At 39.9% G+C, this 21784-nt stretch overlaps 4 protein-coding genes across 9 annotated transcripts in view; 2 read left to right on the plus strand and 2 right to left on the minus strand.

Moving 5' to 3' along the window:
* Positions 1 to 15362, minus strand: part of ccn4a (cellular communication network factor 4a) — a 31246-nt gene extending 15884 nt beyond the window's left edge. The window contains exons 1-2 of one of the 2 annotated variants that reach the window (XM_077507343.1): positions 14798 to 15362; positions 13483 to 13569 (exon numbers count right to left, since the gene is read on the minus strand). The gene's annotated coding sequence lies outside the window, so the exon portion shown is untranslated. The remainder of the gene's footprint in view (positions 1 to 13482; positions 13570 to 14797) is intronic. The other variant, XM_077507346.1, reaches the window with a different exon arrangement.
* Positions 110 to 6147, plus strand: sla1a (Src like adaptor 1a). The gene is made up of 7 exons (XM_077506927.1): positions 110 to 394; positions 1690 to 1789; positions 1901 to 1987; positions 2096 to 2199; positions 3206 to 3337; positions 5052 to 5166; positions 5235 to 6147. The coding sequence occupies exons 1-7, from the start codon at positions 211 to 213 to the stop codon at positions 5425 to 5427; spliced, it is 915 nt and encodes a 304-aa protein (XP_077363053.1). The 5' UTR covers positions 110 to 210; the 3' UTR covers positions 5428 to 6147.
* Positions 15363 to 15697: 335 nt separating the features above from the next.
* abitram (actin binding transcription modulator) lies at positions 15698 to 17604 on the plus strand. Of its 2 annotated transcripts, none has more exons than XM_077506320.1 (6): positions 15698 to 15973; positions 16251 to 16302; positions 16392 to 16521; positions 16602 to 16678; positions 16762 to 16831; positions 16914 to 17604. In XM_077506320.1, the coding sequence occupies exons 2-6, from the start codon at positions 16253 to 16255 to the stop codon at positions 17067 to 17069; spliced, it is 483 nt and encodes a 160-aa protein (XP_077362446.1). In that variant the 5' UTR covers positions 15698 to 15973; positions 16251 to 16252; the 3' UTR covers positions 17070 to 17604. The 2 variants fall into 2 exon arrangements, with proteins under 2 accessions (XP_077362446.1, XP_077362445.1); XM_077506319.1 differs by having other exon boundaries at positions 15704 to 15984.
* Positions 17578 to 21784, minus strand: part of ctnnal1 (catenin (cadherin-associated protein), alpha-like 1) — a 30358-nt gene continuing 26151 nt past the window's right edge. For all 4 annotated transcript variants that reach the window (XM_077506317.1, XM_077506315.1, XM_077506316.1 and 1 more), the window contains exons 15-20: positions 20339 to 20493; positions 20196 to 20244; positions 19893 to 19949; positions 19695 to 19814; positions 18828 to 18911; positions 17578 to 18397 (exon numbers count right to left, since the gene is read on the minus strand). In XM_077506317.1, the coding sequence (XP_077362443.1) occupies positions 18212 to 18397; positions 18828 to 18911; positions 19695 to 19814; positions 19893 to 19949; positions 20196 to 20244; positions 20339 to 20493 (651 nt within the window). In that variant the 3' untranslated portion in view covers positions 17578 to 18211. The remainder of the gene's footprint in view (positions 18398 to 18827; positions 18912 to 19694; positions 19815 to 19892; positions 19950 to 20195; positions 20245 to 20338; positions 20494 to 21784) is intronic.

Here is a 21784-nt window from a genome sequence, read left to right on the forward strand (position 1 = left end):
CGCTTCCTCATTTGGTGGCAGGAAACCGTCAGTCAGTCGCACTCCAACTAGTCACGTAGAATGTCGACCGAAATGACACATCATCTCTCTCAAGACACTTGATGCAAGTTTTTTTTTTTTTTTTTTTTTTTTTTACTCCGAAATTCACTACTTTCAAAATGTGTTTGTTTTTTTTAAAACATCCGGCTCGGGGCTGAGCAAAATCAGACAATGAAATGTCACTCAGACAGCTTCCCCATTACACACGTTTGCGTTAAGACGGAAGCTCACACAAGGCAGACGAGTCTCTCGGGCTTCAGGATGGGCAACATGATGCGAGGCTTGACCACCCCCGACGACCCGCGACGACCCCGCGACGACCTCCGCCGCGGAGATGACGCAAGTTCTTGGAAAGGTGAGGAAAACCAGATCTTCTCATCCAGCAATTTTGCATTTTGTTGGCGTGATGACGAGTGTTCATTTTGTCAAATAAATCTAAATGTTTTCGTCAACACACATTTTCACTGGACTAAAACTAGACTAGACTAAAACCCTCATTAATAAACGATAACTGTGAATAAATCAGTATGCATTTTCGTCGACTAATTTATACGAGATGAAAATGGATTCACTTCATAAAATTATATGGACACTTTAGCTCATGAACGGAGACGAAAATGATATATATATATTTTTTTTAAAGCCTGCCTCTGCTAATCTGTCACTGTGACGTTTTCATGTGACACACCCCCTTTCTCGCGGGTTGCAACATGCAACACACGGGACAGAGTCACAGCAGGTAAAGGTTAACAAAAAAAAAAAAAAAGGAAATTAGAATAACATTAACCCAACGTTCCAACAATAATTTTAATCCGACTGCTAACTAGCTAATGCTGGCTAATTTACTAGTAGCAACTGTAATTGTGGGAATGCTGAAAGCATTCCACAAAAAAAAAAAAAAAAAAAAACACTCCCACGTAATACTTCTGATTTACACCGTTAAAATTTCAACTTGCTTAAAAAAATTCATGCATTCCGGGGTATATATCGTCTGATTCCACGTTACAGTACTCGCACAATTTGACGTTAAATATCAACTTTTCCCCCATTCATTTTCAATGGGACTGACATTGAACTTTTTCTAAGTCCCACTTCCATACATACAACTGATCATCATTACCAGCTCTGTGATACTGCTCAGTTCTCTTTATTCATTTATCTTTCAACTTCTATTAAAACTTTGTCATTTTCACATAATTTATCTTTAAAAAAAAAAAAAAAAAAAAGCATTCAGCTTAGCATGTAGCAGTATCGGCATTCAGCTGTCAGCATTCCCACGCAATTTTTTTTCTCCAGAAATTGCACTTAGTCTAGTTGTGTGTCAAGTTGTTTTTCATCAAAAAGATGAAAGTTTTTATGTGAAATAGTTTAGAAGTAGTTTAGTAGATCCGAAATGTTCAATATTAACTGCTGATAAAAAAATAAAATAAAAAAAAATCAACAGGGGTAAAATGTCCTGAAAATGTTGACAATTTTTGTTGACTAAAAGACAAATAAAAATACGTTTTCTTGGACTAAAATAAAGACTAAAATGTTAGCTTTATAGTCGACTAAATAAAAATGGGATAAAGTTGACTAACTATGATGAAGAACGAACAAGTGTGATTGAAAATGGACGAATGTCTCATCAAATGAATGTGAACTTTCCAGGCTCGGAGGAAGACATGGCGGTCGTGCTCGCCGACTACCCCCCCTCTGATGTCAGCCAGCCCATCTTCAGGATCGGAGAGAAGCTCGGCATCGTGGCACAGTATGCAGACAACCTTTGACGTTTGACAAACATCAATTAACGGCCATTCTGAGACTCCCGTTTCCCTTTTTTTTTTTTTTTTTTTTTCTCTTTTCTTTCCCCGGTACGCAGGCAGGCCTACTGGTGGAAAGTCCGCTCGCTCCAGACGGGAAAGGAGAACTACATCCCGAGGATGCATGTGGCTAAAGTGTATCACGGGTAAGTCCAGTAAAAAAAAAAAGAAAAAAAAAAAAAAAAAAAAAAAAAAAAAAAAAAAAAAAGGATGAACAGACTTGTAGATTGAGGCGTTTCTTTTTGCTTCGTCAGGTGGCTTTTCGAGGGGGTGACGAGGCAGAAGGCCGAGGAGCTTCTGCTTCTACCTGGAAACCGGCTCGGCTCCTTCCTGGTACGAGAGAGCTCCACGGAGCGAGGTGAGGAAGCTCGGACGGGGATTCTTTATCCCAAAGTGGAAACGTTTGGGGGAGTGATCCTAGATTTGATATTTGCTGGGTTCAAACTAGGCGTGTCAGGTGACTAAAATTGGTCATCGTAATTAATCACATGACTTCAATAGTTAACTCACAATTAATCGCAAATTTTATATCCGTTTTAAATGTACAATAAAATATTTTTTCGAATGTATAGTGTTCCCTCACTATAACGCAGTTGACTTTTCGCGGTCTCGCTGTTTTGCATGCATTATTTTTCAGTAATGTACACATTTTATAAAATAAAATATAAAATTACATAATAATAATAATAATAATAATAATAATAATAAATCACAATAATTCATCAAATGGAGTTAAAATAGAAAGATATACTGTACTGGAAAAAAAAAAAAAAAAAAAAAGTGCAACATCAATTTGTGTTGAGGTCATTTTTCTACCACTAGTTGGCATAATTGTGTTTGTAAGATGATGGTGACAATTCAGTGCGTTTTTCTTTTCACATTAAGATTTATCTAATCTTTAGAATGTAGTTAACGTGAAATTCTGCACATTTTTAAAATTGAACCCAGTCTCCACAAATATACGCATTATTATTATTAAATTTATTACCGATACATTTTGACGTGGGTGTGTCTGCTGTGTTGTGACTGGAATTCCCCCCGTACAGACTTTCCAAATAAGGGGCAGTCATTAATTGTGCGTTCAAAAAAATTAGTGCAGTTAAAAGCTTTAAGTGAACTCAAAATTAACAGTAATTTGGACAGCAATAGTGCGTTCATCTTCGCGACAAACATTTGATTGTCTGAAACCTTTCATGACTCATGCAAATGTCTCCAGTGACCAAGCGTGAGATAAAATACACAATGCATGACTTCTGCTTTTTTTTTTCAACACTGCCGCAACTTCCTGAAAAGAACTGGACTCTGAACTTTTAACTCGAACTGCAAACTCTTGCCCAAATTGAAATCGATGTTTTTGTTTGGAGGTACGTATGTGCTGTCGGTCAGGCACAGCATCACACGGCACTATCGCATCAGCCGGCTGGACAACGGCTGGTACTACATCTCCCCTGGCCTCACCTTCCTCTGCCTGGAAAATATGATCCACTACTACTACGGTGAGGCCGCTAGTGTTCATTTTGTCAGGCATTTTGAGTTTTAGTCCAGTTTCAATCACACTTGTTAGTTTTTATCACAATTAGTCAACCTCATCCCATTTTTATTTTGTCAACTTTTCGTCGGCTATAAATGAAGCATTTTAGTCGTTAGAAAAAAAACAACATTTTTATTCGTCTCGTTTTAGTCATCAAAAACTGTCAATATTTTAGTCTAGTTTTAGTCAGGACAATCATTTTGCCCCTATTTATTTTGTTGTCAGCAGATAACGAACATTTTGGATCTAAAACTATTTCACATAAAAAATGTTCTCATCTTTTTGATGAAAAACAACTTCACACACACAATTACAGTATGTCAACAAGTGGCTACTATGACTCCATGCTGCAAGCTAGTAAGTTAACCAGTAGGGGTGTGAATTGCCTAGTACCTGACGATTCGATTCGTATCACGATTCACAGGTCACGATTCGATTCGATACCGATTAATCCCGATACGAATGGTCACGATTCGATACCGATTAATCCCGATACGAATTTATAAGTCGATTGTTGCGATTTTTTTTCATTCATATTTAGAAAATACTAATCAGTAAGCTTGTAGAGTGTAAGATTTATATGAAAATGTATTATTTATTTATCTGAAATTTCAGTCTTATAGAGGTTGTAATCTGTTTCATGTTTGAACAGCATTAAAATAATAATATTAAGGCTTAATGTGCCGTTCATATAACATTCTTCCATGCTCAAGGTGTGAATCCTAAAAAAAAAAAAAAAAAAAAAAAAAAAAAAAAAAAAAAAAAAAAAAAAAAAAAAAAAAATCGATTCTGCCGATTATTGAATCGATTCGAGAATCGCGCGATGTAGTATCGCGATATATCGCCGAATCGATTTTTTTTAACACCCCTATTAACCAGCATTAGTTAGTGGTGGGATGAACATTATTTTTGGAATGCTATCGTCAAGATTGCGGCATGGTGGTGGAGCCAAATGCAGGGAAGCAGGGCGAGGAGGTGAAGAATGAGGTCAAAAAGAAGTTTAATAAGCAAAAACGAGGAGGCAAAAATGAGCTACAAACTAAGAAACAAGAACCAAGTCCAAAAGGGTAAATCGAGACAAGACGTGGAACAAAACCATTCAGCATGACATGAGGAAAATGACAATGAATCGACACGGACAGAGTGGAGACAACAGACTAAATACACACACACTAATTATGCTTATGAATGCAACTGTCTATAGATTTTAATTCAGTCTTTATAGACTCATTTTCTCCCAAAAAACGTATAAGTACGTTCTATTTTAAATAACATGCTCCCAAAGACGTATTTATATGTTTTTTAATTTAATTTTATTTTTATGATGCAGCCTCTGAACTGTAGAGAATGATTGACGCATTGGTAGTTATTACAAAACACGGCCAGCAGAGCATAAGTGCTCAATCAGGGCCGTGTTGCAAAAACCTCTTTTCAACACTGCTTTAAAAAGATTTGGGAATAATGATGAAACTTAGCTATATTCTAATGCTAATTTCTGCAAAACGGAAACAGATAGAAATATACTTTTTTTTTCCTGATGAAAGAAGAGATTAACACAATATTCCGTGGGCCTTGAAAAACCTTTCAAAATCCAGTAAAACAGCCGCGAGAAAACATTCCGATGCAGGCCTCAAACGCGCGGAACTGCGCTCAATGCGGATTTCTTTCTTCATTTCAAGACTTTGCGGACGGCCTGTGCTGTACGTTGACGTCGCCGTGTCAGTCCAACCCAACGGCGCCGCCCACAGACATTCCGCCGGTTGTTATGAGACGGCACGCCGAGAAGAAAGACCGGTAAAGCCAAAAGACGGCGGCCGCTACGTGCAAACGCTCGTTCATTATCTGAACTTGTTCCGAACCAGGACGCAGCTGAGCAGTACGAGCAACCGCGACGACAACATGCTGAGCTACGGCGTCAGGAACAGCATCGCCGCCTACCTGTCCTTCGCCGAGTGCGACGAAGCCCAAAGCATGAGGGCGCAAAGCAGGCAGAAGAAGAGCAAGTCCATTTATGTCATCCCCGAAAATGGCCTGGCAAACATTGGCTACCTTTAAGACTTTTTTTTTTTTGATGGCCTGAGAAGACTTTTCAGAAAGGAAAACAAAAGAAGTAAAAGTGTCAGACTCGGATGGAGAAATTTCCACGATCCAGTTTTGTTTGATTCTTTTTTCCAAGACGATCTGAGATGTCCTTGACTGAGATTTCCTCGCAAACATCCGGCCTGGCTTTTGATTATTTGCTGAATTTCGCCCGCGTCATTGCACCATCCTCGTTAATATCACTTGATAGCTGTGCACAAAACTGCCATTCCTGATTCCATGATTATGTCTTCAAAATGTAAACACTTCGTAACAAAAGCAAACATATCTTTGCACTTTACAAGCACGAAGAAAGAGTGTAAATAAAGACGTCAGCTTTGTGCTGAATTACGATAAAGTTGGTCTGAGAATGTAAACATCAGCGAGGGCGAGCCAGTCGGCCAGTCAGTGGGGGAAAGTTGAGACCGATCTTCTTCAGTTATTCTTCCTGAGTTTCACTTGGGGATGTGAAACTATGATGGCGTATTTGGGACAGGCATATATGTATATATATTAGAGATGTAACGATACCAGCAATAACGCGATATTAAAACTGCCACAATATTGTCGTCGTCATGTTCACAATATTTAAATGCAACACATTGTTAAAAAAAGTCAGGTTGATTTCCATTTGTGCAATTATAGCACCCTCTGGTGGCTAGTTTTTTAGTGCAGTTTAATTTTCATTCGGTATGTTTTGGCCCTTCCATGTTTAAAATACACTAATTGTCAGATGAAGGAGATTGCAATATGCTTGTGAAGCTCGTCAATACTTGGAGGAACTCAATGTGGGCTTGCATTAGCGCGTAAGTGCCTCAATATTAAGTGTTATTAGAGATTGGAGGTTGTTTATTTGTATTGCTGTTATGTACAAAAGCACAATATTGAGCTTTTTTTAGTATGAGCTCATTTTTTTTGACAATATTGTGACTTATTTTTTTAAATATTGCCAACCTCCCCACAATATCGTGATAATTATCGTATCGTATGAGCTTCCTATCGTTACATCCCAAATATATATATATATATATATATATTATTTATTTATTTTCATTTTATAAACAGTTCCATTAACCACCAACGAATCCTCAAATGATTAGACTACAGCTGCGCTATGTGTATTTCTCGTAAGTTTATAAACTCGCAAATTTACAAGTACTTTTTCTTGCAAATTCGCCACTTTAGAAACTTGCAAATTCGCTATTTTTTTTTTTTTCTAACCGGAGACGCTTGAAGGAGGGCTGGCTGACTCCAACGTAAAGTACAATACATGAATCCAGCTAAGATGTGACGAAGGTTTTTCAGATTTAACGAGCAATTTGTGATCGATGGGAAACCGTAGCCCCTTTCACGCTGTCATTCAAAGTCTCGTTTCCCAGTTTGGTGTTCTTCGTGAAAGGAACTGACACAGTAAACGTGTGTATTTCTCCGCTTCTGAGGTGGTATCAGAGGGAGTGCAAAGAAAACAGCAGACATTTTAGGATGATTGGCCGTCACGGCAATTTCTGCTTCGTTCGCAGGCTGACAAACTCCGGCTTAAGATTCCAGCATTAAATCCAGTTGGAAACTATGCAACATTTGTCAACGCGACCAAAACTGGGAGAGGAAATCCTGCATCTGCATCTTGATGCCGAACTTCTCAAAAAGTTAACAGCTTCTTGCACGCCGACTTCTGACGCGTTTACGAGCTTGCGCGAACGTGCGGGAGCAGACGAGTCAGCGTTTTGTTGATGTAAAAAGCGCAGCTTCAAATAACGCCTGCTCTCGTAAAATCAGCATCGTGTGTGTGCGCGTGACGAGTCAGCAGAAAGCGTCGTCGTCTCCTGTCGGCGCTTTTCCACCATTTTTAGGGTGCAATCGTCTCAAGAATGTGTCGACAACATTTTTTGAAACTCGACACGGTCCATTGCACGTGTTATATAGTTTTTAACAGCGAATTTTCAGACATCAGGTTATTGAAAAAGACAAGATGAACGCCATAGCACTACTTTCAGCCATTTTGCCACGACTCCACACTGCATTGAGTATTTTTAGTGGCGCTATAGGATCAGAGAGGACGACGGCTTGGGAGACCTCACCACAACGTCAACAAATAAAACAATCCTACAATCTTCTTCCTAAAAAAAAAACGACTTTTGACAGTTGTTTGGGCGACACGATGATTTGTTCAAAGTAGTTAAACGAAATGACATGGATGGATGATTGGCTTCAAATGGGGCACATCCAGAAAAAAAGATGTTACAATGGGAATAAAAAAAGAAAAGAAAAAAAAAACTGCCAACCCGCTCAACGACCACATTAAGAGTCCTGTAATATCTGTTGAAATGTTCAAAATGTTTTTTATTTTTACTAATTGTGTAATACATGTACATGTTTTTATTCATTTTTCTTTTATATACACCCTTAAAACAACGGGATTAAAATAACTCATATTATTTATTTTTAAACTTATATGAATGTATTTTTAAACCTATAAATAATTGGTTAATTGATTTATTTTAGACATTAAAATACAAACAACTTTAAAAATAAACATAAAATAACTATTAAATATAGCTAATTAATTATAATAAAAATGAATTACAAAAAACAAAACATAAGAATATACTGTATATGTTTGTTTTTTTCCCCCACTTGAATTACTTGGCCCGCCTGCTCATTTTAAAAATAAAATGAGGCCCTCGCTGCTCGAGCTTTTCGACGTGTACCTAATATGATGTCTCGTGAGTTCCCTGTCAACAAGAGCACGTCGGGGAAGCAGGAAAGAGAGAACGTGGAGATGAGATGAGGAAATGAAAAGCCATCTAATCTCCCTCGCAGCTGTCCAAACGTCTGACTTCACCGCCAGGATGGAAGGAAGGCTGCAACGCTCCAAATCAAATGTTTGCTTACTTTCCGCTTTCTCCTTGGATAATTCAAAAGATGATTAGAGCGGAGGCTCAATTTTATTTTATATACACACGCTGAAAAAAAAAAAAACTAGATATTTTGGCCTAAAACCGTCATTTCAGGTCAGTTATTGACATTAACGCAGCTAGTAAACACAACAAAGCAAGCAAACTGTTTCAAGGTCAACGGCCAGCAGTTCTGTTAACTCTCATTTCTTGGTTATGAGATAAATGTCAAACATTTAGTTGAACTCCACAAAACTGACGTTCCAATTTTGAGTTTATTGATATAATAGCCGCTCGAGGTGAAATAAAGTGAAGTGAATACGACACCTCGTCTATTTTAGGTGCAAAACGGAAGTTCTCACTGACCACTTCCTTTGTTTTCCATTCAAATATGATGCTGATGCTATTTCTCAAAAATGCATGCAAATGATACAAAATGAGAAGCACAAAAATGCAATTGCACTTCCTTCGGTAACCACCAGGCTATTGCACTGTGAGGATTTTGTTTTTTCTTGAATCTGAATGATGTGATGTTACAAAATTACTTTGAAATTTTGGACTTGTTGAGTGGTCTTAAAAAAAAACAAAAAAAAAACAAAAAAATCGATACTGAAATGTTGCTAAAAGATGAGCAGTTTACAGTACTGTTGTTACTCGCAATTTGTAATTGCAAACTATTTTTGGTCTTTGGTTAACTTGGAATCTATTGAAAAATATTTGGCATTTCACATTTTTCCTTATATTCCTTTATCTTCGCTCCAACTGATGATATAACGCCGATATTTATATTTTCCCTTTAGCGATCATGAAAGCAGGACTGGACTGGCCATCTGTCGTACAAGGCAGATGCCCAGTGGGATGGCACCATTTGGGGTCAATGCAACGATTATTATCCTCCATTTTTTACCCGAAGAGGCTGGCCTACAATTTAGAGGTTCTAGTCCATTTATCCAATTGTAATATAGACAGAAAACTGAACCAACATCAGTCAATATCAGTGGCAGAACAGAAAAATGCCAGGGTAGATTTTTATTTTTATTTTTGGATGACCCCAATAGAGCCATTTAGCACCACATTAGCACGTCGTTACGCACAAGGTGAACACGGGCTAAAGGTAATGGAGGATTTGGTGGCGGTTGGGGGAAAGGTCAGGTCAGATTTTGAAAGAAAACAAGTATTTGCATGTGGAAAAGTGAAAGAGGAGGGAAGGCGAGCTCAAGCTGTTCCGGGAAGACGTGAGGGAGAATATTGAAACGCCTTTGATGCCAGCTGAGTTCTCGCCCGGAAACAGCCAGACTAAGTCTTTGACTTCCCCTTCGTCTTCTGGCGAGGTAAATTTGACGTCTGAATGTTAACGAGGCTGGCTGCTGACCTCATGTTTATTCATGTAGGCCTTGTTTAAAAAAAAAAAAGAAAAAGAGAGAAGTCGTTGAACATTATGACCTTATGAAAAACGTGGCAGAGGAGAAGCAGTTGCGGTGGCGAAGGCCAAATTAAAACTCGGGTCTGGTGTAAACGTGCCGCCTGAAACCTCTTAAATCACTTGAAGGGGGGGGGGAAAAAAGTCACATGCACACGCTAACTCTGCATCCTTCCTGGCTGAGTGTGCGTTCTTTCCACTGCTGTTGGCGTCTCAACTCAGCTGGCCCGAGTTTGTCGGGGGGGGAAAACGACACACGTGGAGAAATTAGCGGCCGGGGCCAGTCTGACATCTTAACGGCTCGAGTTACGCTAAAAAGATGCACAAGGTGGATCATTTAAAGACAGGAAAGTTGTTTTCAAATGAAAAAACAAAACAAAACAAAGAAAAATGAGTTCTCATATGCTTAATGTCCTCGTTAAGAACAGGAGAACGTTGAGTGTCTTATTAAATCTAACCAGAAGCAGCTGCTAGCAGTTAGCCACTCTCAACCGTGAGTGATGCTAACAAAACGTTTTCATGATAACCGAAAGATTACATGCTAACTTAGAAACACCCACGCTAGCAAAGTGATGCGAGTTCCAAACACGCTAACAAAAATACATTCCAACTGACAAGTCGTCTCCATGCCAACGAGCAGCTAGCATGTCATGTTAGCGTGCGTCGAGCTAAAGGTAGCGGCAGGACACGGGCAACTTCATCTCATAAGTCATTCGTCACTTTTGACGGGTTCGACTTTTATGGCTTTCTAACCCTGAGGGCCTGCACTTGATGGAAATCGTTCAAGAAGTCAAGAAACGGCAAGTTCAAAAAATATTTCATCATACAGACCATTTATGGCCAGAGGGAAAGTTGACTTTGGCCACAAAAGGCGCGTCCCAATGATTGATTAGCAAACATTTCATGCAAAAAGAACGCTAAAAATACTGCAAGATTCCACCCCAAGATAAAGCACCTTTTCGATGTGAACTCCATCAAAAGGTCAACAGTGTGATGGATGAGCTAACTGTTGCTATGGCAATGGAGCCGAAAAACAAAAGCACTTTTGACAACTCCCAATTGTCAGGTGTGGCGCTAACAAAACACGACATTTTTATTATTTTAACGGAATACATGACTGATAGCAACGTTAAATACAGCACCAAAAAAAATAAATAAATAAATCAGGTTTTCACCATTTTAAGACAATGTTTCCGTAATTTATCTACAATATTGCTTTGAACTCGCTAGTAGCGCCACCTGTTGCTTTGGTGCGTAATAAAAGTCTCATGTGGATGATGGCCAGATTCTGAACCACAAAGAACAAAAAAAATAAAAAATAATCCCTCTAAACACATATTTGCTTGTGTTATTGCACCATTTCCAGGAAATTATTATTTTTTTTCCTGGCTTCTAATTGGCTACAACGTCCTTACAATTAGGCCTCATAGAAATTTAATGGGCTACGACTTGCTAAGACTCATCCTGGTCTTGGCCCGTCTTCTTCAGCGTTTCCTTATTATCTGGCTCTCCAAACTTCTGGACCAGGTCCATGTGGAAGGAGGGAGGTTCTGTTCGTGCCAAGGAAGAAGCCGAGTGTGGCGGTAGTAGCTGACGTGGAGCTGTGTGTGTGTGCGTTTGTGCGAGCGTGCTGCAGCTGCAGACGCTCCAGCGACGACGGCCCGCCGCTGAACCCCTTCGGGAAGGAGCGTTCCAACGATAAGTGGTGAAATGCAGGGAATGTACACGGGCTGACAGATACAAATAGACAGCAGAGCGCTGATAAACACTTGAGAATGCCTAAACAGCAGTCACAGGAAGGCTCGGCAGCACGTCGGCGGCGTTCCTCGAGGAACAGCTGACGCTAATCTGGGCTCATTATTGCACTCCGAGGAACTTTTACAAGTCCAAAATGGTGTGAAAAAAAGGGTATTACCACAGTGACGAGCTAATGTGCCTTTATAAGATAATGTACAAACATTTGGCTTACTGGGCAAGTGAGGCAGTGACCCATAAGCTCCAGCAGATGGCGTCAAGGTGAAAAGAAAATGTTTGGATGGATGCTTGCTAGCAAGCTAGCTAAAATTTTATGTTGCACGTTTTGTTTGTTAAAAAATTAAACTGCAAAATCTTTTTGTTGTTGTATATATTTACATTTCACTGACTCGTGAAATGATGTTAGAATAATATGTGTCTCATAATCCTGACTTCCTGTCCCTGGCAGCTCGAGCATGGTTAGCATGGAAATCACGTAGCAACTTGTACCCATCTTTCACTGGGCACGAATGAAAGAGAGGGAAAATCCTTTAGCAAATTCCGTTGAGTGATGTGCTAGCTTGCTAGCTAGCTAACATTTGTTTACATTTATCATCTTTGATGAGTCTTGAAAGTTAAATAGAAAAGATAAATAAAAAAAATCAGCAAGTAAGCGTAATTTTCCTGGTAGCCTAGCTAATTGTTTGGTTTGGTGTGCCACCATTTTGATTTCACCGACCATATGCTTTTTGAGTTCTGAGGCTGATGCAAGATTCTCCCTTTAGGTCGACTATTTCCACCCAACAGCAAAAGTTTCCGTCTCGGCGGCGGCGGCGGCAGATGAACACAGAAGATTCACGGAAAACTCATTTGGCCCTCAAACAGCCACACATACTCTCTTAATTGTGGCGAGCAAAGATGACATCTTTATGATTACGCAACCTGTCGTGTGCCTAACCCCACACCTGACAGTTATGAGTGCAATGTGATTGATATTATATTGGGATAGAGGTGGGAAAACGTAGCTCACAAGTACTTGTTTTACAAAGGAAAAACTAAAATAAAAATTAACTCAAAGTAAATGTACAGATTTTGAAATAAACAGAACAAAAATAAAAACAATATAGGTTTTGGTTGTACTAGTGTGACATCTAGTGGACAGTGTAAAAAAACTGTTCAAAAGGTTGGTCAATAAGAGAGCAAAAAGAAGTAAAAAGATTAAAGGACTTAAAACCTAAAAAAAAAACAAAAAAAAAAACAGGCATTATACACAAAAATAAATACAAAATTTGGTCGGGATGAAATGGTCTTAGTTTTAATAGGAGCAACAGCAGCCAGAACATTTGAGATTTATTTTATTTTTTAAATTACGATGAATTTATCCAGAAGTTCATCATTGACAGTTGGTGGTGCAGCCATTAATTCCATAAACATATTGCCTGTGTTCTCATTTATATGCCTTTTTTTTTTTAATAGCAGGAATCGTCTGGAAAAAAGTGGATAAAAGTAAAATTATTTCTTTGTTTTTTTTTTAAATCAAATTAATTGCCAAAATCAACCGTTTAATCAATTATTAGTTAGTTGCAGCAGCCATAATTACATTTTTTATATTTAGCGTGTAATTAAATTTTTCTTCATTACAATATAAATTAAAAAGTTAACTGTACCATAATTATTAAATCATTTAAAAATAATAGATAAATAAATAAAGATTTGAAGAATGTGATATTCAAGTTTATTTTTGAAATACTGTAAGACATATTGTCAAGGTAAAACTGTTTTTGAAAATGGTTTCATACTTTTGAGAGGAAAAATTACCTTTTCAAGATACAATTTTGAGAATCATATTGCTGGAATCAAGTATTGTTTTTTTTTTTCCCACGGGAAGGTGAAGGAATGATAAGAGGAGCAGTTGAAGCCGTGTCGACATGCGATTCTCATCAGGATGTGGCCATTGTGAAAAGTGTTGAGAATGTTACTCACTGCTCTTGTTTTTTCTTTGTCTGCCTGATTGACGGCCTGGGGGAGCTTTCAGCAGCCGACACACTTGACGGAGGGACGGACAGCAACCTGCATTTGGACACATGATTGTGAGTACGTACGCAGTGTTGTGTGCTTGAGGAGCTGAGAAGGGTCAATCCCAAAGATTCTCACAAGCCTCTCTCAAAGAGAGATCTCACAATTTGAACTTTGAACCTTGCATTGAGAATCTTTGGCAATCGGGCCCCTCGTGTGATGTTGCATCGGCCCACAAGAGGGCCTCGCTCATCCTCAAACACTTCTGGACATGGTTTGATTTTATTTTATTTTATTTTTATATATATATATATTTTTTGGTCCGGTCTGGTTCATTTTTTGTTTTTTCCTCCTGTCATATGTTTGCGTATATGGCACAATGCAGTGGTTCAACCTTTACCACCTGCAAAATATTTTTTCAGCCAAGCACCCCCCTAACCAGGCCAAAGCAAAAACGGATTGCTTTGACATCTCTTTCTGCTTTATTCAACTTTACAACTCCGTTTGTAGTCTCATCTCCACAACTTTTGGGGAGATGCAAAAAGAAATATGTATTTGCTTAATTGTTAAATACATTTTTAAATAATTAATTAATTTCATAAAAAAATAACTATCCTAATTTGTGCCCATAGTACAGACTTTTTCCTCAAAAAGAAATAATTCCTGTTGGCGCAGCCATTTATTTGAATGAACACCGGTGTGTAACCCCGCCCACACCCAGCAGGAGATTACGTCAATTAAGAACACCTGACAACAATATCCAACAATTCACTTAATTTTTAAATTAAAAAATGAAAACGTCTATTTAATAATGACAAACATTAGCAACAGTCAACACTGAATATTTCATTGTTGCACTAAAGTGATTTTTTAGTGAGCAAGCTGTGCTTGGTCATTTTTGGTGGCAGGGAGGGAACTGTTGTTATCAAGATTTTTGATTTTTTTTGCATGGCTGCTCCTTTGTCAGTCTTTTCAAATGTCATTTGAGAAGCGCTGACGTCATGCCTATTTTTGGTCAGGTTGACATTTCTCCCGTTGCATGACTGCTTTTCACTTGACACCTGTGATGCCTCGTTAGCCCTGATGACGAGTTTTTGTCTTGACAATTAATTCTGTCAGTCTGCCAAAGGCTTTGACACCACTTTTTGCCCGCCCAGTTTGAAGAGCACCTGTTAGCTCCGCATTTTTCTACCTTCTTTTTGTTTTTGTTTTTTTAATGAACTTGTCATTTAAAAACCTGTCCAGAAGCGTGTGATGCTGTTGCAAGGTACATGTCACTTACTTTTGCTCCCAGTGCGAGATGTCAGATCATGTCCTCCTCACGTGGTGTCCTTGTGTCACTGGAAGGAAGTGAGGTGACAGGTGAGCTCCTTCTTCAGCAGAGTTGGTCCCATGTATGCAAAAAAGTGCCTCAAATGCTTTCAAATGTTCATGTCAAGCTTTTGTGCACAATAAATGCTTCAACTTGAACGGGCGTCTTTTTGTGTTTAATCAGTCAAATGTGCCCTCAACTTCTTTCGTTCGTCGTGACTCGTGATAAACCATGTCAAAGGTTGAGGTGAGAGTTTGACAGCAGTCACCACTTTGTCATGATTGTCATCTTACTCGTCCTGTTTGCTCTCCAAATGGTCAAATTTTCAGCACTTTGGCTGACATGAACACTAAAACGCTGATGTCCACTGGGGGGTGACTGATGTGCAACTCTCAGCTCAACACTCAAAATGGCTTCCAAAAGCTCTAACTCCGACCAGTTTTGGCTCCACCAATCACAAAGTTGTTCAAATTTGCATAACCACGCCTACTCCAAACCGACCAATCACAGTGTGCGATTATGCAAACTTTTGCAATTCTGACCAATCAAGGGACTGGCAATAAGGATGAGCGCCCTCTGGCGATCCGAATAAAACGTAAATGAAATCTTACATTTCCACCATTTTTATTCTTTGATTCTAAAGATAAGACCTAAAGAATAAAATGATGAATTAGTAAATCAATTTTTGCAGCTCATCTCTCTACTGGTGACAATAATAATAGTAATAATTATAATAATAAAAATATATATACAAACATGCAGATGTACGAAAATAAATGGAATATTTAACAAATTAATCTGGATGAATAGGACCCTTGAGGGAGGTAGCAAGAAGTCTTTCATATTCCTTAATCGTGTTTCATTTTACTCCATCATTGTTAGTACGTTCGTACGTGTTGCTTGCACCTTGCTTACACGCGGAACTGACGAAAAAGAACAATTTTCTGACTGTTTCTTTTCAAGCGCGGACCATTCGATTCCTTGTGCAACACCCTTTCTTGTCCGACAAGAAAAAAAAAACTGTTTCAGTTTCAAATGAGGTGACCGTCGCACTTCTTTTTCAATCCATTTCATGGACGACGACGAGGGGCACAAAGTTGGCGAAGCCGCCGCGCCTTCGGTGATCGACCGTTACTACACACGATGGTACAGAGCCGGTAAATACAATTTAAAAGGGTGCTCTCGTGTCATCGGTGTGTAGCTGTTAGCCTAGCCGGCGTGTGAAGTATACTTGAGGCTGTCACAAACAATTGAATTATACAGTCTTTGTTATTTTAAGTATATTTAATAAGTTAGGTTAATTTGGACACAGTCATGACAGGGTTGTTATGGGGGAAATTAAATGGACAAATAATAGCTAATCTCACTGGATTATTGTTAAAGTTTTGTCTGTATTTTATACATAATGCATATATTTTAATAGATATGAAGGGAAAGGCACGTGAGGACCACTGCATCCTTCAGCATTCAAACAGGCAACTATTTGTTCTTCAATATGATCGAATAATGACCATACATTAAAAAATAAAACAAGTCTGATTCTGGCTTGTTCACTTTTGTTCAGAATATGTGTGATTACCTTGGCTGAGACTCACCCGTTGCTGGAGAAAGGGCGAACCATCGCAAAGATCAACTACCAGATCAGTCATGCCTGCAGCCGCTTAAACAACAAAGTTTCTGGAAAGTCCAAGCGGGTAATTTATTTCACCCACGTGTTGCATTTCAGCACATCTTTTTTTTTTTGGACTCACTTTTCATGCTTTGCGTCCACCAGGGAGGTCAGTTTCTTACCGAATTTGCTCCTCTGTGTCGGATAACCTGCACGGATGAAACAGAGTTCACAGTCTACAGGTGAGTCCTCCATTTTGTCTTGGAAATTTCTTGTGTGTGGAGGATTTTATAACAAATCCAAATCCTCCTTGCGTGCGTGGCAGCTGCATCAGGGGACGTCTTCTGGAGGTCAACGAGAACATCCTGGAGCGACCCGCTCTCTTACAGGAGAAGGTTTAAATGTTAACATAAGGCGTTTTATCTACCAATAATGTCAAACACTTGAGATTTATCATGCTTTTTGTGCGCGCAACAGCCGTCCACGGACGGCTACATCGCCGTCATCCTGCCCAAGTTTGAGGAGAGCAAAAGCATCACGGAGAACCTCCTGAGCAGGGACCACTTTGAGAAGCTGGTCGCCGGACGGGACGCGGCGCCGTCGGTGGTGGCGGACACCGCGCAGCCGTCGTGACTAAGATTAGTGTGAAATTGGAGGTACTTTCAGGAAATGGGCCGAAATGCTGGAGGACTTTTCGTCGTTTCTGGTATGGGTTCTGGGGACTTTTTTTGTGTGCTTGGGTCTACTTATGAGCATAAAAGCAAGTTAAGTTTGGTATTTGGGGTGCTGATTTGATGTTTTATGTCAAGAGTAAACACATTTTGCAACGTCCACATGCTCTGACTAAACCTGCTCATCAGCAGCCATATGTCTTAGTGTATACGTGGTTCCGATAGGACAACATTTTGAGTAGGAGCTTGCTTTTGAACGAACCCCTGAATATTGATATGACAGCAAAATGGCCACCTTCCAGTATCTTTAACTCGACAGTTTCATGTATGCGAAGTGAACCTCCATCTTGTACTGGATCTGATTACCCCATTGGAGGTTGTATATAGTTTCAAAGCCTTATTTATGATTTAGTTTTTGGTCAGTGGGAAATTTTTAGTTTTGTATACATCACTGGGATAAACAACAGTGATTTAATAAAAAATACTGTTTATTTATCCATCATGTAATATTTTTTTTTAATTATATCCAAAACTAGACCTATGATTTCATCATGTCTGAACAGTCTTATTACCCAGCATCCTTAGCTTGCTCACATTCTGAGACAAACAACAAAAAAGCATCACAAGCGTTCCACGTCCACGTTCAAGTGCCGTCGTTGTCCAACATTTGCGTCACACAAATTACTCGTTAGATAATATTTGGCAATTAACTGTGATAGATTTTTGTTTTGTCCTTATATGGCACATAGTGTGTAACAGTAGCATGAAACAGACAAAGTATCACGGTAAAGACAATCACATAGCGGGCGTGAAGCGACGTTTACAGTGGATATAGAAAAAAAAATAAAAAATCTACACACCCCTGTTGAAATGCTCGTTTTGTGTGTTAAAAATAAACTACAACCACATATCATCAGTTTACTTCCCCTCCTTAAAAATGAAATGAATCTTTTCTAAATATTTGAACAGGGGGGGGGTGAAGACTTTTCCTATCCAGTGCACCGCTCGTACAGACAAAACAATCATGGGCAAGGTCCGCTTTTGTCCCCACCCTGTGGCCATCGAGGTCATGACACCCTCCCAGGCCAGTGTGCCTTTTTTTTTTTAGTTGCTCTCCAGCAGGTTGAGGCCGGCCATGTGCTGCTCAAAAGGCTTGACGGCAAAGTCGTCATGGCGACCGCCAACATGGTCGTGGTCGTCGTGCAGGACGGTGTCGCCATCCCGGACGGGCGTGGAAACGTCCGGGCGCCAGTCCTGCGGCGAGCCCAGGCTGCTCCGTTCCGACTTGCACTGCCGCGTCAGCAAATGAGGGAAGACGTGAGAGCGTTTATTCCACAGACAACTTCTGGCGCACTCGTAGAATGACTGTCTTCAGGTTAAGTTGTTGACAAGTGCGGGTTGTGTAAGAGTGTATTCTAACAAAAACTAGCGAAAAAAAACAAAGCAACACTTTCGTTAGCGAAATAAAATATATATATATTTTTTTTTTTTACAAAAAAAAACTAACAAACTACATTTTATGTTTACAAAACTAATTAAAATTAACTATAATTTTGCAAAAATGTCCTTTGTTTTCATCTTTGCTAATTGCATGAGCCTTTGGGGTTGATTTTATAGAAAAAAAAAAATAGAAAAGCACCTTCAGATGACATCACTCCCATGGTGTTGTTTTTTTTTTTTTTTTTTAAATAAATATTGCACAGTTGCAAAACTATATCACCTTTGCGTTGAGCTTGTTACACGCCGGGAGGATGTTGAGGATGAGGGTCAACATGCACCTGGTCGTCTGAATGGACGAGTCCACCTGAACAAACAGGCTCATTTTCAGCAGTAAAAAGTGAATATTTTGTCTATAAATAATGTGGTAACTTCATAATTTTTCATGTACAATTCATACCTTTTAAAAAGTCATTTTTCTACTTGCTGTCGACTGATGATGACATCACCGGTGCTGAGGAAGTCGGTAGCGACCAATCATGGCTCAGTTTACTGACCAAACCCAGAAAACAGGTGAGCCTGATTGGCCGTTACCAACTTCATCAGCACAGGTGATGTCATCAGTCGACAGCAAGTAGATTTTTATTTTTTTTAAAGATAGTTTTTTGGACATAAATATCTTCTTTAATAATATTTACTGATAAATTTGGACTTATTTCCCACTTGGTCACATGTGAATTTTTTTTTCTTATGCACCGTTTTGAGTATTCACAAAAAAAAGTGTTAGTTGATGTATTTCTTGTATTTTTCATGATGTTCTCCTCTCAAAAGAGATTTGCACTTGAGAACTTTCAAATTTGACTAAATGAATATCAATTTCAGTTCTTAATGATTCCCAAAGCTTTAAGCCCGGAAGAACAGCAGAATCCGTGCCGAGGAAACAGTCCAATTGTGTGTGGGCAATCTGAGGCACACCTGTGCAATCATCTTTCTGTCTCATCGGCATTCCAGAAATGCCTTCACCTGTGACTTGGATGGGTTATCTCGGCAAAGTAGACGTGCTCATCAACAAACCAACACATTTGTGACATATTGAGAGGATGTAGTCAAGTATTTTTGTTGCGCGTGATGTCCAAACGTGTTGCCGAACCTTCTGGAAGGTGGCGCTCTTTCCCTGCGCGGGAGTCCTGGCGCCCGTTTGCAGTTGTTGGCACAACACCGACAACTTCTCCACCTCCGACGTCAGCGCCGACTTCTCCTCACCGGGCAGCTGAAAAGAGAAATTTTGGTTTTCGGTTCCTCGTCGAGTGTCATTGCGCTATTGTGAGCAGCAGGGGGAGCTGTTGACCTGCGTGCAGAAGACCCGCAAGGAGGAGCACAGCTGGAATCCTTCTTCCGACAGAACCTGAAGGAAAATGGGGGAAAAAAAAAAAAAAAAAAGTGATTTGAGCAAGGTAAGGAGGAGCGTGCCTCATCTTGGACAGAATCAATCTTGCAGAAAATTACATCATTTGAAAGATGGGAGGAAGATGACAACAAGAAAGTGCCCTCAATGTAAGACAAATAACATAATGCCTGAATCCCTCTCCCGCCCATCCCATCCCAAATAATAATAATGCAATAAGATGAAGAAGACAAGTATGAGAATTACCTCAGCTTGATGGAAAAGGTCAAGCGTGGTCTTGAGCAGGCCCTCGCCTCTGCCAAGTCAAAAGCACACCAACCAAACAAACGGATCAATCCACAGCAAGCTACAAATGGACGACGACGGCGGCCACGTTTGCGCATGCGCACCTGGTGAACAGGTACATGTTGTAAGCCATGCTGGCAACACTCTGGCTGTGGCGGACCACCTGCTGCTCTTGCTCCTCCCACTTCTCCAGCTCGCCGTCCACGTCGGACGACAGCAGCCGCAGCTCCAGGCCCACTTTGGCCACGCCGTTCTGCTCCTGCGCAGCGAGATGCGCCGACCGGCGCGTCAGAAGCGGAATTGGGAGACAAACGTACGCAAGACAAACAAGTGAGAGCGCCTTTGTGTACAAAAATACAAAGTCACGACAGAGAGCAGGTTTGGATTCAAATGGCCTCGAAGAAAACACCTGATGCCGACACTTTGTCTAAGAAATCTTGATTGAGAGAAGCAGGGACACGCGGCATAGGAATGGCATGGCAACTGACAACTTCACAATCACAAGGGACATAACTGCATAACAACTGACATCATCATCACAAGATATTGCAACAGCAGAGGAGCTGATATCACAAGGGAAACAGCAAATGACAAAATCATAACGAACACAGCAACTGCATAACAGCTGACAACATTTCAAAGGACATAACTGCATAGCAACTGACATCACAAAGGACATTGCAAGTTACGGCAGAGTAACTGACAACTTCATCATCACAAGAGAAATAGCAACTTACAACATCTCAAGGGACATAAATGCATTGCAACTGACATCACAAGGGACATGGTAACTGTCAACATCATTACAAAGGACATTGCAACGGCAAAGTAACAACTGACAACATCACAAGAACATAGCAACAGACATCACAAGGGACATGGCAACTAACATCACAAGGGAACTGACAACTTCATTATCAGAAGGGGCATAGCAACTGCAGAGCAACTGACAACATCATTGCAAAGGACAGTGCAACGTCCGAGTAACAACTGACAAAATCCTAACAAGGAACATAGCAACCTCACAGCAATTGACAACATCTCAAGGGACATAACTCCATAACAACTGACATCATCATCACAAGGGAACTGACATCATCATCAGAAGGGACATAGCAACTGCAGGACAACTGACATCATCACAAAGGACATTGCAACAGACATTGCAGCAGAGTAACTGACAACTGACATCACAAGGAATACAGCAACTGACAACATCTCAAGGGGCATAACTGCATAGCAACTGACATCACAATGGACATAGCAACTGACAATGTCATCAGAAGGGACAAAGCAACTGCAGAGCAACTGACAACATTACAAAGGACATTATGCAACGGCAGAGTAACTGACAACTGACATCACAAGGAACATAGCAACTGCAGAGCAACTACAAAATGAAAGTGGACAAAATAAGAGTGACAAATACGTCCTCATCATAAGGGACATAATACAAGAGCATAACAACACAATGACCCAACCCACGCTGCAATTATATATTTCATAAAAAGAAAAAATAACAAAAATGAGTTTGAAAACACTCTTTTAGG

Source organism: Festucalex cinctus, chromosome 19 (genome assembly GCF_051991245.1).
Source record: "Festucalex cinctus isolate MCC-2025b chromosome 19, RoL_Fcin_1.0, whole genome shotgun sequence".
NCBI lineage: Eukaryota > Metazoa > Chordata > Actinopteri > Syngnathiformes > Syngnathidae > Festucalex > Festucalex cinctus.

Excerpts from the sequence above, each read along its gene's own strand:
- sla1a (XM_077506927.1), top strand. The coding sequence starts at position 211 with ATGAAATGTCACTCAGACAGCTTCCCCATTACACACGTTTGCGTTAAG. Across the intron at positions 1,790-1,900 it reads AAGCTCGGCATCGTGGCACA|GCAGGCCTACTGGTGGAAAG; the intron begins GTATGCAGACAA and ends CCCGGTACGCAG. Across the intron at positions 1,988-2,095 it reads GTGGCTAAAGTGTATCACGG|GTGGCTTTTCGAGGGGGTGA; the intron begins GTAAGTCCAGTA and ends TTGCTTCGTCAG.
- abitram (XM_077506319.1), top strand. The coding sequence starts at position 15,900 with ATGGACGACGACGAGGGGCACAAAGTTGGCGAAGCCGCCGCGCCTTCG. Across the intron at positions 15,985-16,250 it reads CACACGATGGTACAGAGCCG|ATATGAAGGGAAAGGCACGT; the intron begins GTAAATACAATT and ends ATATTTTAATAG. Across the intron at positions 16,832-16,913 it reads CCGCTCTCTTACAGGAGAAG|CCGTCCACGGACGGCTACAT; the intron begins GTTTAAATGTTA and ends TGCGCGCAACAG.